Raw genomic sequence first — 13350 nt, forward strand, 5'->3', positions numbered from 1 at the left:
GCTCTGTGAAGGACACTCTTCAGAGAATGAAATGACAAGCCACAGACTCAGAGAAAATATTTGTAAAAAATATGGTGATAAAGGACTGTTGTCTGAAATATAGAAAGAACTCTTAAAACTCAAGAATGAGGAAACAAACAACACGATTGAAAAGTAGGCAAAACATCTGAACAGACACCTCGCCTACTAGGATATACATAGGCAAATAAGCCTATGAAATGATGCTCAATATCATACATCATAAGGAAGCTGAAAACTAAGACAACAATGAGATACCACTACACACCTAATCGAATGGCTAAATCCAACACACTGAATATATCAAATGTTGGTTGGAGACTAGGGCAACAGGAACTCTCATTTGTTGCTGGTGGCAGTGGAAAATGGTACAGCCACTTTGGAAGACAGTTTGGCAGTCTCTTACACTATTAAACATCTTCTTGCCATAAAATTCAAAAAATCGTGCTCCTCCAAATTTACCCAAATGAGTTGAAAATTTTGTCCTCACAAAAACCTGCACATGCATATTTATCTAGCTTTAGTCATAATTTCCAAAACTTGGAAGCAACCAAGATGTCTTTCAATAGGTGAATGGATAGACGCTGTGATACAACCAGACAATGGTATTTTATTCAGTGATAAACATAAATGAACTATCAAGACACAAAAACACATGGCGGGCCTGTAAGTGCATATTACTATGATAAAGACACCAATCTTAAAAGGTTATATAACATATCGGTCCAGCTACATGCCATTCATGAAAAGGCAAAATTTTATGCAGACAGTGAAAAGATCAGTGGTTGCTAGGGGTTCAGGAAGAAAGAGGGAGGGATGAATAGAAGGAGTCCAGTGGATTGTCAGGTCAGTGAAACTACACTGTATGATACTGTACTGGTGGATACATGTCATTATACATTGTACATTCGTCAAAACCCACAGAATACAAATCAAAGAGTGAAACTAAACGTAAAAAATACACTTTAGCTAATAATAAGGTATCAATATTGGCTCATCCATTGTAACAGATGTACCACACTAATAATGCAAGATGATACTAAGGGGGGAAACTGGGTGTGGGGGTGGGGGTGGGAAGATATGAGAATCATCTGTACTTCTTGCTCATTTTCCTGTAATCCTAAAAGCACTGAAAGAAATAAAGTCTCTTAGTCTTTAAATAAGCATTGAGATAAATGGTAAGCAAAAATTTCAAAAGATAAGCAGTGCCTTCCTTTCGTTCATGATCTGGCTTTTGCCTACATTCCGGTCTCACTGACTCCCCCTTGTGTACCTTACGAAGCAGTCACTGTGTTGCTCTGGGGCTGGAAGGAGTGCTCTTGAGCACACAGGTGTGCGTGCATCTGTTCATGAACAGGACCTTTAAGACAAGCACAATTAATGAGAACCACACTTCCATGTCTGTGCGTGGCCTCTCACAATACATCCTGTGTCGTAGTTTCCACTCCTTTGTTTGTTTCTTTTTCTCTTGAGTCAGATGGATTAAGCTTCAGTTTCCCTGGTAACCAACGTTGGTGTTTTATCTCAGCCTCTGGTCACAGAAAGAGAGCGAGATGGAGAAAAGTGCTTTCCCATCTGTCCTGGCCCTTCCAGCTGGGCTGTTGCCTGAGCTGGGTGATCCAGGGAGGGTGAGCAGAAGAATGTCACCAAGACAACAGAATCCCACACCCATGTCCAGCACTGAGGCCCTTGTCCCTCCCCATCCCTGTATGCTCGGATCTAACGTGAGAATGGGAATGCACTTTGGCTAAGGGTGAAGGGATAGATGTGTGGTAGAGGATCCCAGGAGAGAAGTGAAATATTGGGAGCCTTCAGAAGGGGCTAGGGGAGGGGAGCAGAGTCACAAAGAAAGCATTCTGTACAGCACTGAGATCCCAGGAGACAATGAAGACTAGGAAAGCAGAGTGGCTCTAACGTGGAGTTCTGTGATTTTCTCCAGCAGTACACAGTGCTACAGCCATTTTCTGAAGCCAAGCTCTGTGGCTCAGGCCCTGGAAAAAAGGGTTCTGAGTTGTTAGAGGAGAATGGAGCCTGGTGTCACTTGTGACGGGCAAGGTTGGCCTTGAGGAAGCCCCGCTCACCTCAGTGACAACTCTCACCAGTTACTCCACTCTGTGTGTCTGTGTGTCTGGCCCCCCTCTTCCTTCTGTGTTCCCTTTTGGGAGCGGTTCTCTTTATGGGATGTGAAACATTGTCCTCGGGTAAAGGAGAGGACGAGGCAAGGATGCCCCAACCTCCTCCAACACGGACTGATGAGATGGTGGGCAGAGGAGGAGCTGGTGGGGATGGTGTGCTGAAATCTCAGACTCACTCCCACTCCACAGACCACATGGGCACTTTGATTAACTCATTCTCTCTGGCTGATCTGATCTGATCTGATCTTTATCATGATGGCCCACTCTCTGGAGTGAATATAAAGGGACAAAAAAAAAACCCCACTGAATTTATGGCTAATCTGGCTAAATGTAATCTGATGTTATCACATAAAAGGTTCACTCAAATAAATGCTGTCTGTTTTGATGAAAATGCTGTCTCTCAGATTTCCACCCCACTGCCCTGCTCCTTTCCAAGGTGGGGAAGGGGCATAAGCATTGCAAAGTTTACAAGTCTCCTGGGTGATGTGGGAAGGGGGGTCTGTGAAATTCTTACACTGCCCACAGTATCCTTGGTGGTTTTGAGGGAAGAATGATTTCTTAGGTCCAGCTGATGAAGCTGACCTGCACCACCCACGCGTGAGGCTGGCTAAAATTACCTTTTTTTTTTTCTTTCTTTCTTTTGTCACTCTCTTCTTGGTGGGCACCTGGTGCTCCCTGGCTGACTCAGCCTCAGCCACTCTGCTGGCATCTGCAGACTCCTCTGCATCTGGGTCTCATCCTCCATCCCACCCTTGGGCAAGGCCGTCCACTCCACAGCCTCAGCTGCAGGGCCGTCTAAGCCCCTAGACAGTTTAGGCTTCCCTCATGGCAGAACCCCGGGCTCTGGACTCAGCCAAATTCCACATTCCCGCTTCAGGGAATGAAGCCTCTAGAGATCCCATCACCACAGCAGGAACCAAGATCAGCTCCAGAAAACTAAATTCCTAAACTCCAGGCATCCTTCTGCCCACTTTATAGACGATGGAATAATCCAGAAGAAATGGGGAATGGGACGATTCAGGAAAAAGGAATGATCATTGCAAAAGCCTTCTCCTTGAGAAAGAGGAAGTGTCCAGGATCCAGGTGAAGGGCCTGGCTTCAAGTGGGATCTGGTCACGTCCTCCAGATGGGCAGCAGAGAATACAAGTGCAGAACCAGTGTTGGCAAGTGGTGAGACTTCCCGTCCGATCACTTTTGTATTCTCAATTACTACTGAACATCATGAGAAGAGTGGGTGCTGGTGCTTGTGAAAGGCTATAGTAGGTAGAGGAGAGAGAAGCTACAGGTGTGGAGGGTGCAAAGAGGTTGTCCATTTGCCAGGGGAGTAGGAAGGAGGGAGAAAGGAACATATGCAGTATGTTTGAGGGGAGAATTTATAGCCTTGAGTAAGCTGAGTACTGAGGGGCTGGTGGATCCTGAGGAAGGTGGTGGGCTCGGTGGGCTCGGTGGACTGGAGGCCAGTCTTAGAGGTCCTCCAGGAGGTTGAAGGCTGTCGGTGCAGGGGCATTCGAGAGAGGGAGCTGGACCCAGGGACACTGTGTTGGCGGTGATGAGACAGGAATGCTAGAAACGGACATCATGAGGTTCGCAGTCTTTCCTGATGCCCAGAGAGCGACCGTGGGCAGGGGGATGCTCGAGTGGGGAGGAGGAGAACATCGCTGAGGACAGAGAGGCCCCTGGTTGACCCTGTGAGTGGGCACTGGGATCGCCAGGACGGATCCGAAGAGTGAGGGCTGAGAGGAGGACAGTGTGTGTGCCACGACGGGACAAGCACTTTCATAGGCCTGGGGTGGGCGGGAGGACAATGACCAGGGGATTGGTACGGGCCCCGCACGTGGGGGTGCTGGGCAACGGGCGACAGGACCAGGACATCACCGTTCCGTTCCCTTAGTCAACAGTTCAGTCAGGGTGCAAGACGAAACCTCCAGGGGAACCGGGCAGGGAGACTGGCACGGACCTCACTGGGCTCCCGCGCGCAGGCCCAGAACCCGCCCATCGGAGCGTAGCCCCGCCCCCTGAGCCTGCGTCTGCAGGGCGCCCGGACTTCCTGCCGCTGTTGCTATGGTTCCAGGGGCGGGACTAGAGAAGGCTGGCGTGTTGGGGACGGTTTTCCAGGGCCACTTTGGCCCCTTCCGGTCCGTCTCCGGACCTCACCGTTATCACGCTTTGCTTCTTTGGCCAATATCGCCAGGGCCACTTGGCCCTGTATTAGTGTATTCTCTGGTCCTAGATATAAACGTAAGGCCCCAGTTACCGACATGCTATTGCAATTAGGAGCACAGTCACTGGACAGCAAGCAGTGTGTACAAATGGAGTCTGATCTGACTGCAGTGGCCTTTTTCTTACCAAGTCCAGCTAATATTTCTGAAGTTTCTTTGGCTCATATAGTTGAAAAAAAAAATAGCCCGTATTTTCTTCCAAAAAAAAAAAAGTTCTCTTTTAACTGCACTGTGCACAAATTATCTGAATTAATTTGTACTGACAACTTGTTTACCATAAAGACATCATTTGATTGGACATGCAGCTCTTCTGTTAAGTTTTACTCCTGTAGGGCTTCCTGGAGGGTCTTGGGCCAGGGCTCAAGAGAACTTCCCTTCCAGTTCTACTTCTACCAGCCTTACTTAGCTTACTCTGAGTCACTTTGCTTCTTTGGGCCTGCTGTTTCCTCAGTGTTTAGAAAGTCAGGCTAAGTTAGTGGGTGGCACAGGGGCACAGGGAAGGAGGTACAGGAGAGGGTGTGGTGAAAGAGACTGTGTTATCAATACAGTAACTCCTCTTTTTTCCCTCGTTTATTGATTTTTTGTTGTTGTTAAGAAAAGAGTTTCTTTAACAAAGAGTTTGAAATCACTACTTTATGGGACTCAGTACTCAGAGATAGGAGGAAGATTGGAGAGAAGTGGAATTATAAAAATGAGTAGACTCAGCCATCCTTAGGGGTATCATGAACTTACAAGTACTCTCTAAGGAGATGGCTTGGAAGAATGACTGCTTAACTATAGGGTGACAGCAAGAAGTGTATTGTCAAGTGCTGTAGTCTGATTACTTACTAAAAGGGGACTTGGGCTGAAGATGTAATCTTACCAACCATTAACAATATTTTTGAGGGGCCATATTTCAAGTTAGTAATCAGTCACAGTCTCATGATGACTATCTAGTGCAGTAAGCATTATGTCATAATGGCCACAGTGACTGCCTAACAGCACACCTGGAAACTCTTTGCAGTGTTTATTTGAACCTATACCACTTTCACAAGAATGTTAACAGGAAAGAGGCACTGGCAGCCATACCTGTCTTAAGTGTTATCATATGGAAGGGCTTAAAAATCACTTAAGCTGGAATTGTAATTTCAGGGAATGAAGACAATGAACGTAATTAGGTAGATTTTGAGAACGTAGCTGTTAAATTCTTCCTGTTCTTATTTTATTCCCAAGAGTCATTTAAAATTAAGAAGCTAATGTTTCAAAACGAAATTTAGAGCTTGACTTTTCTTAGAGTTCCTGTTTTATATTTTCCCTCTTGGTGCCTGGTGATGTATTCTTCTGACTTTAAATCAACGGAGTAGCAGATGATGACTTGTATTTTCTCAGACAAGATTTCAAATCTATATCTATATCTATATCTATATCTATATCTATATCTATATCTATATCTATATCTATATCTATATCTATATCATGTTGCCACTGGCTTGCAATTTAAGTGTCCAGAAGGTCGACTGTTGGATGATATTCTCTCCTCTCTCTTGTGGTTTATTTTCAGGAAACGAAAAAGGAATGACAGCAAAGAGGACAACCACTATTCTCCCCAGTCCAAAAGGAGCAGGAGAAACCCTGTGTCTCAGGAGTCTCAGGATGCAGAGGTAGGAATATGATCAGATAGCCCACGTCTATTTCAAACATTCCTGAACTTAACTTATCCAATTTGTGTCCTGCACTTCAAAGAAGTGCTTCATTCCAAGAAACCTTCATAAAAGTGTTCTTGCTTGATTGCAGTGGCTTTTGATCTGGAGCCCTTAGCCATGGTGTGTAGTATCTCACAGATGATGGAGGGGAAGCACAGGAAAGACTTGGCTAAAACATAATCAAGAAGAGCTAGGTCTTAGACTTTCCTCCTGTCATAGGAGCAGGGAATAATATAATCTTACCCCCTCCCTTATTTTTAGATGGAAAATAAGTTTTCAGATATATAATGGTGTGTTACTGGCTAGAAGGAGATTCTTGATTTCTAGCTGGGAAATGTGAAAATGAAATTAAGGCTAGGGGAGTCTGGTGATTTGCAAAGCTTTAATGGTGCTTGAATGGAAGAACCTGAATTTTAATAACTTGTGGTCATTAGCATGATATTGTTTTAACTGAGATATCGTTTACTAGGAGAGGATTAAAGGAACCTTGTTAAGTCCTTCTGGATGAATCCTGTTAGTTAATGACTAAGTAGTGCTCACTTGTCCCTTTTGTGAACAAGAGGCGAAATGATTATCAGTCTGTGTCCTCTTCCTGGAACCTGTATGCAGGTGGTGATAGTCCCAGATCCTGGGAAGCTATTTGGATGGGTAAATTTTAGCTAGATACAACTCATATAACTTGCTCTCTTCGATGCTGGCCTTTTTTTTTGTTGAATATCTTGCCTGTATAGGAGTATTGCTCTTTTTTTTTTCCCAACCTTACAGCTTTACAAATGACACCACCACTTTTCCTGTAAATCTGTCCCCTCGTACATAAGTATAAGACTTCTAGAAATGGCAAACACAAGGACACTAATGTTTTTTGTCTGTCCTAGTTACCAAGACCATTCCTTTTTAGTTTTCAGATTACCAAGTAGTAGCAAGAAATCGAGAGTGAAAAAAATGTGTAGATATAAACAGGAGTGGCTTATCTGGAACAGATCTGTCTTTTTTTCTTCCCTACCTGAATTGGAAAAGATTTGATATCCTAATGCTAGGAATTCCAAGGGAGCAGCAGAAGGAAGATGAATGAGAGAACAATAGAACCGGGGGCCCCCGCCTATGTTTAAAATTAGAATTCTGTACATCCACGCCCCCCCCCCCTTTTTTTTTAACTGGTAGGAGCTGTCTCTTTGTCAGGTCTTGTTTAAATGTCAATTCATATGACACGTGGAACATTTGGCATAATTTTTGAAAAATGTTTTCACTTAGGTTGTTTGCACATTTGGGTCATTCTCATCGAATTTAATTATACACATTCTGAGACACAGAACTGCTTTGGGAGATCTTATTTCGGATGAAACTGTCATTGAACAAAATAATGGTTGTTAGTATGTTTTTATAACCTATGGCAAAATGGTAACTTCTGAAATTAACCTCTACTTAAAAGATACATTCAAAACGCAGGGACCACCCTTTCCAAAGATGGTCTAATCTGTTACGTGCATTTTATGAAACCTTGTTCATGTTGTATATACCAAGCAATCTCAAGCAGTTTTATATTGTAACTGAATGTTAAAATTGAAGTTGTTTTAAGGAATTAAAGCTACACACACACACACACACACGTTTTTCTACAGATGTTTTGTTTGTTCAAATCCCATTTACTGAGTTGAAACGAGGTGAAGTTGTTTAAATTGTTTTGTACTTATATAGATTCTATGATAAATATAATTTTTGAGTTGGAAAGGAACTTAAAACTCAATGTCTAGTCCAAGTTCATTTTATGAGGGAAACTGAGCTACAGAAAGTATAAATTTTGTATCCCATTGACACAGAGAAGTTAACACATGAGTACCATCGCTTTACTAATTTGGAAAGTGGTTGTAATTCAGCAGCCAAATTGATTTGGTATCTTATGGTTCATAAAGTTCTGCAGTATCTCATTGGTGTGAGTGAGCATGAGCTTTTCATTGTTGGTATGTTGCAACTTTGGAAGCACGTACTTTAAGTGCTTGGATGGACTTGGTTAGGATCATCTGACTTGCTGAATCTAGTTTCTGCAGTTGCCTTAGAATAAACATCATATTATGATGGCAAGTATGGAATATGCAGTACAGTTGAAAAACGTTTTTGTTCTTGGGGTTCACATAAATGAAAAGCTCTGAGGCATGGAGGGATGGAATTGAGAGGGAAGCTAGGGCTTAAAGGAAAACAAAATACTGGCTTAATCTGCTTTTACAATTAAGGAGAATTACATAATTCTGTGTTGTAAATATACACACGTATTCCTGTTCTCTTTTGATGAAGATGCTCTGTAATTAACATTCCTCCTTGTCTCTTCAGATTCAGTTTATCCACTGGTTCTTTCATTTGCCCGGTACGGTGCTCTTTCCTGTTCCTAACTCATTTTGGGCCTACCTTACTTTTCTGTGGAGATGATTGATCTCTTCTCCCCTTTACCTCCCAGCTGTAATCTGCTTTCACTGCCTGTTATTTCTTATTCCCTTCATGCAACTACTCACTAAAAGTTGGTTCCTCAAACCCCACCTACTACTCTTCTCTAACGTGCCAGGAGTGGCCTAAGATCTTGCTAAATTGTTCAGCAGCTATTTACGGAGCACCTGCTACTTGCCAAGCATTGTCCTGGGTGGTTGGGGTCAACATAGCTGCCTCTGTCATTTCCTCAGTGACTCCTCCTATCCTACTTTTGATGTGTATCTTCCTTCACATTTCCTCCATCCTCGTTCAGGCCTGCTTTGCCTCTTGCTTGATGTATTGCAAAATTTCCTAGGTGGTCTCTGTACTCTTTCTCTTTCTACTCTGTTCATCCCTAGAATCCTCTTCCTAAATGTATATCTGAGCATATCTCTTGGTCTCAAGTACCTGTTCCGACAGACTTCTCAGCGTGACATTCAAGGTTCTTGATAGCCTAGCCCTTTCTTCTCTTGCATATTTTATCTCCCACAAACTCCTCCCTGGGAAGCCCCAGTCACATCGTATTACTAGCCAGGTCTCCTTGAAATCTCCTCTTCACCCTGCTTGTGCTCTTATTGTTCCCCCCATGTGTCACATCCGTCTTATTAATATTCTCCCCATCCTCCAAGGCCCAGTTCAGATGCCATTCATTTCAAGGAGTCTCTCCTGTTTCCCCAGTCAGCATTCGTTGCTACATCCCTGCCATTGCAGTAGCTTGACGCTGTCATCCTCAAAGAGTTCTTCTTGATTGGGCTCAGGAATTAGCCGTTGTTCAAGTCCCCAAGTATCCCCGGCAAAGCACCTGGTTGTACATAGTAGGCACACAAGTATTTGTTTGGATAGTGGTTGGGCATCAGAACCACCTGTGCCTACATGAGGTAGCCTCTCAAAGATGAGGCCCTGGCATGTGCACGTGAATAAAATAAATAAAAAGCCCCACGGGCAGGGGGTGGTTCTGATGATCATCCCCAAATAGAAGGTGTTATGGAAAAATCTCTGCTGGACTCAACTGAAGGAAGCTTCTTTGGTTACAGAGGTAACAGGCAGATTTCATTGCGGCCCAAACTAATCTAAAATCCTGCCTTTTCACACAGACCTAGACCCCAGGACTTTTATGTGACACTTTTGTGAAATCATTAAGTGAGAAACCCTTGGTCGGGGTCTTTATAAATGTAATTTTGTTTTGCGATGTACTTGCATTTACAAGGGTTTTGGTTTTGCAGCACATAGGCCTGTTCTCATTTGCCTTGCACAGATCTCAGCACTAAGCTTCTATTGAATGGTTGGAGGAAAAAGGATGAGCTTTGTAACTGAAAAATAGGGTAAGCACTCTGATGAGAAGTTTCTTTGAGGAATCGGGGGGATAGTGAAAAGGATTTATGTTTTATGGGTCTTTCTCAATCTTGAAATATTTAAAATCTCATTTCTCTTCCGGTAAAAGAATTTGCTCTCTTTCTAAAATCAAGTGAAATAAGGAAAATGATTCTGTGCTAAGGTAGCAGTTTTGAGTGTCAAAACCGTACACTATCAAGGAGAAACCTTTTCATCCCAAGCACTCTGACAATGATAGAATTCATTAAGCAAGAGATATGTCACATGAAGTACATTCGAAAGGGTAAGATGTGACAAGGCCCAGGGTTGTATAATATAGGCCATGTTTATTAGATAATGAGCACCATTGGCATAGAAAATGCTAGTGGGATATGACATGATGTTTGAGGTGTTCTTTAGCAGTGTAAAGGAAATCTCATTTACGGCATCACAGTTCATTTTAACTCTTTGTTTTGAAGTCAAAAAAGTAACTGAATCGAAAAGCAGGAAATTTCCCTTGGTTTTGCAAATGAAATAAATGTTTTTCACAAAATAAATACATTTGTTGTGGATGCTTTAGAAAGTGAAAATATATTTGAAAAACCAAAAAACAAAGATTAAAAAAGGGTCTAAAGTCTCAAATTATATATATATAGATATATATTATTATATATATCTATATATATACACACACATATATATATGTATATGTAAAACATGACATCTAATCAAATGATGCCGAGGACATTCACCCATATCAGTACAGATACAACTATATCATCATTGTTAATGGCTGACAAAATTGCATTGTATGAATGGATGCACTATAATTTAACTGCTATCCTGTTTGGGGGCTTGTTTCTGATTTTCAGCTATTAACAACAATGCTGATATTATAAGCAATGTCACAGTGAACATTGATACTTATGTCCCTATACAAGTGAGTTTTAAAATATTTTAAATGAACTAGAAATTGGAGGCAGATCTATTTTGTTCTTAACAATTATTCTGCATAAATCTCTTCTAGCTTGTTAATTTTAAAGTACTATTTCATAGCCTAGCGCCACCTAGTGTTACAGTATACTGTAAAATGGATATATTGTCATTTGAGATGAAATTTGATTCACCAGAAAGTAATTACAGTTCTTGCTTTGTTTTTCAGACAGTACCTGTAATGATAAATAATAAGGAAGACCAACTAAGAGGAACCAAAGTGTTTGCGGTGGGTGTCTTATCCAATGTAAAACCTACTTATTTTTGAATATTCATAACTGCACTATTTTATGCCAGTGGAGATTTCAGATTTTTACCCTTAGGCTAGGAAAATCATCTTTTTGGAATTTTTTCGAATAGGCCTTTGCATTAAGTCCTGAAGTCAACTTCACTGCTGTTGGTGATAACCATCATATCGGGTTCCATTGGCTCATCCTAACTCTTTCTCGGACAGTTCTTTTAATATATGTTTCTAACTACATAAAGATGGACATAAGTTGTCTATTAGGACTTGTGGGCAGTGAAGTGTATGACCTATGTTGAAAAGCTCCAAAAGACCAATGGGCCATGACCATTCTTGGTTTAAGTCTCATTAAGGTTACCTTTGGTAAAGCTTGCATATAAGAAATGCAATACCAAAATTGTTAAGTATTGTAGTTCAAATGTGGTTCCTTCTCATTACCTTCTCCTTTGAGAATCCTAACATTGGAAGGGAGGAAATTCTTGACGATGATTGTTTTCAGGAATCCCTAGTAGTTTCTCTAATATGATAATGACTCTGAGTCATGTTAGTTCAATTAAAAAAAAATTCTTAGGTGCAGACACCCACACATACACCCCCATATCTAATCCGTATATTTAGAGCAACGATAAGTACTAGTCTTAAAAATGCCAATAATTAACATGTAACTTTTACAAAAAGTATATCGAGTGCCTTCCAGGATCTGTGTGTAGCCTTGTGTTAATATAGGAGGACCACATATGCCTACTATCAGGGGATATGTACAGAATCATCAGAGGTCTGTATATGTGTGTGCATGTATGTATATATGGATGCATAACTGTATGTATGTACCAATTTATTTCTTTTATTTTAGCTTGTGCCCAGAATCGATCTTATTCTTTATGGACGTACATTTACTGCATTCTGTAGCATTGATTGATGCTTTCCCTTGGAGGGTGAGAACTTGATAAGTGCAACACACAGGGACAAAGGATTTGTGAAGGGATTTGAACTCAGAAGGCCTGTGTTTGAATCCCCACTCTGTCACTTCCTGGCTATGTGACGCTGGGCAAGTCAGTGGATCTCAGTTTCCTCCTCTGTAAAATGGTGGCTATTAATCCCAGCTGAATTCTGGGGCGGTTGTGCTGTGAGCACAGATTGAAATACTTTAAGTGGCTGTAGTTTTCTAATCCCTTTAGGCTTTGATGCTGCTGTTCTCCAAGATGAATAGGAAAAATAGTGTAATAGCATAATACTCATTCTCTTCCTGTTTTTATCCTCCCAGTCGTCAAGCAATGATAGTGACAGGAGCAGCAGCAGCGTTAATATCCCAGAGAGAGTAATTGGACCAGAAAGTGGCTTAAACCAGGTGGTTGCTGACCCCAACATGAGTACCCCTCAGTCCTTATATGAGGAGTACGCACTCTACCAAGGTCCTTACTCCCACATTAACCGGATCTTAAAGGAGGCACACTTCAACAGCCTGCGGCAGCGAGGACAGTGTCCAACATGATGAACTAGGAGCTCCTCATTCCAACCTAAAATTTGCTTATAAAGGCAATTGCACACAAAACAAAGACGTCTGTTGACTTTTCAGTCTGTCTTTTAAATAACAGGTTGATGGACAGTTGTTTTAACTTGGGTTTTTGCTGCACTTTTGCTATTTCAAAGGGGACCTGGAAGCACTTTTATAGAATTCTTTTCAGGTTGGATGTCAAATTTATGAGGAAACCTCACATGCAGGTTGAATCCATAGAATGTCCAATTCAGATTGCTTTACAAATCTGTCAGTTAGAAACCCTAGTCAATTGTCCTTTTAAAATGACAGATCTTCAGTCGAAAAAATGTAATAGGCTAGTAAAGTGTGAAATTTTCACGAAGAAAAAAAATTACTATTCCAAAGCAGAAATAGCTGGATTCAGTCTTGTAGTGAACTGAACTGCCACACTGCCTCTCAGAAGGTAGATGTCTTATTGAAATTACTCTCAACTTGCAAGGGGACAGTTAGACCCAATTTAGACTGTATAAGTGAAATCTCCCCTCTAGCAACTGTCTCCACTCTTTGTGTTTCTAGAAAGAATATTCCTAAGGCTCTTGTGTACTCAGATACCTTCTGTATCATTAATCCTCCAGAGCGTGCATTTCAGAGTTAGTAGAAAGCGTTGCACAATTCTGTCAGACAAGAGGTACATAACAGCTTTCTGTCTTGAAAACAAACCTGTTTAATTATTAGTAGTTTAAGTGATCTCATTTCCAATTCCACCTGTTATGTCTAGAGCTAAAGCTGATAATGTGTAAGCTACCTCACTCAA

At 41.7% G+C, this 13350-nt stretch overlaps 1 protein-coding gene across 1 annotated transcript; it reads left to right on the forward strand.

The window, feature by feature from the left end:
• Positions 1–5382: 5382 nt before the first annotated feature.
• Positions 5383–12615, forward strand: VCF2 (VCP nuclear cofactor family member 2). The gene is made up of 4 exons (XM_072956490.1): positions 5383–5529; positions 5913–6012; positions 10985–11044; positions 12324–12615. Exons 1-4 carry the CDS (start codon positions 5507–5509, stop codon positions 12549–12551), a joined length of 411 nt encoding a protein of 136 aa, XP_072812591.1. The 5' UTR covers positions 5383–5506; the 3' UTR covers positions 12552–12615.
• Positions 12616–13350: the final 735 nt, after the last annotated feature.

Source organism: Vicugna pacos, chromosome X (assembly GCF_048564905.1).
Source record: "Vicugna pacos chromosome X, VicPac4, whole genome shotgun sequence".
Lineage (NCBI taxonomy): Eukaryota > Metazoa > Chordata > Mammalia > Artiodactyla > Camelidae > Vicugna > Vicugna pacos.

Coding starts and splice junctions, on each gene's coding strand:
- VCF2 (XM_072956490.1), top strand. CDS start 5,507: ATGAAGACAATGAACGTAATTAG. Junction 5,530..5,912: donor AAGACAATGAACGTAATTAG/GTAGATTTTGAG, acceptor GTTTATTTTCAG/GAAACGAAAAAGGAATGACA. Junction 11,045..12,323: donor GAGGAACCAAAGTGTTTGCG/GTGGGTGTCTTA, acceptor TTATCCTCCCAG/TCGTCAAGCAATGATAGTGA.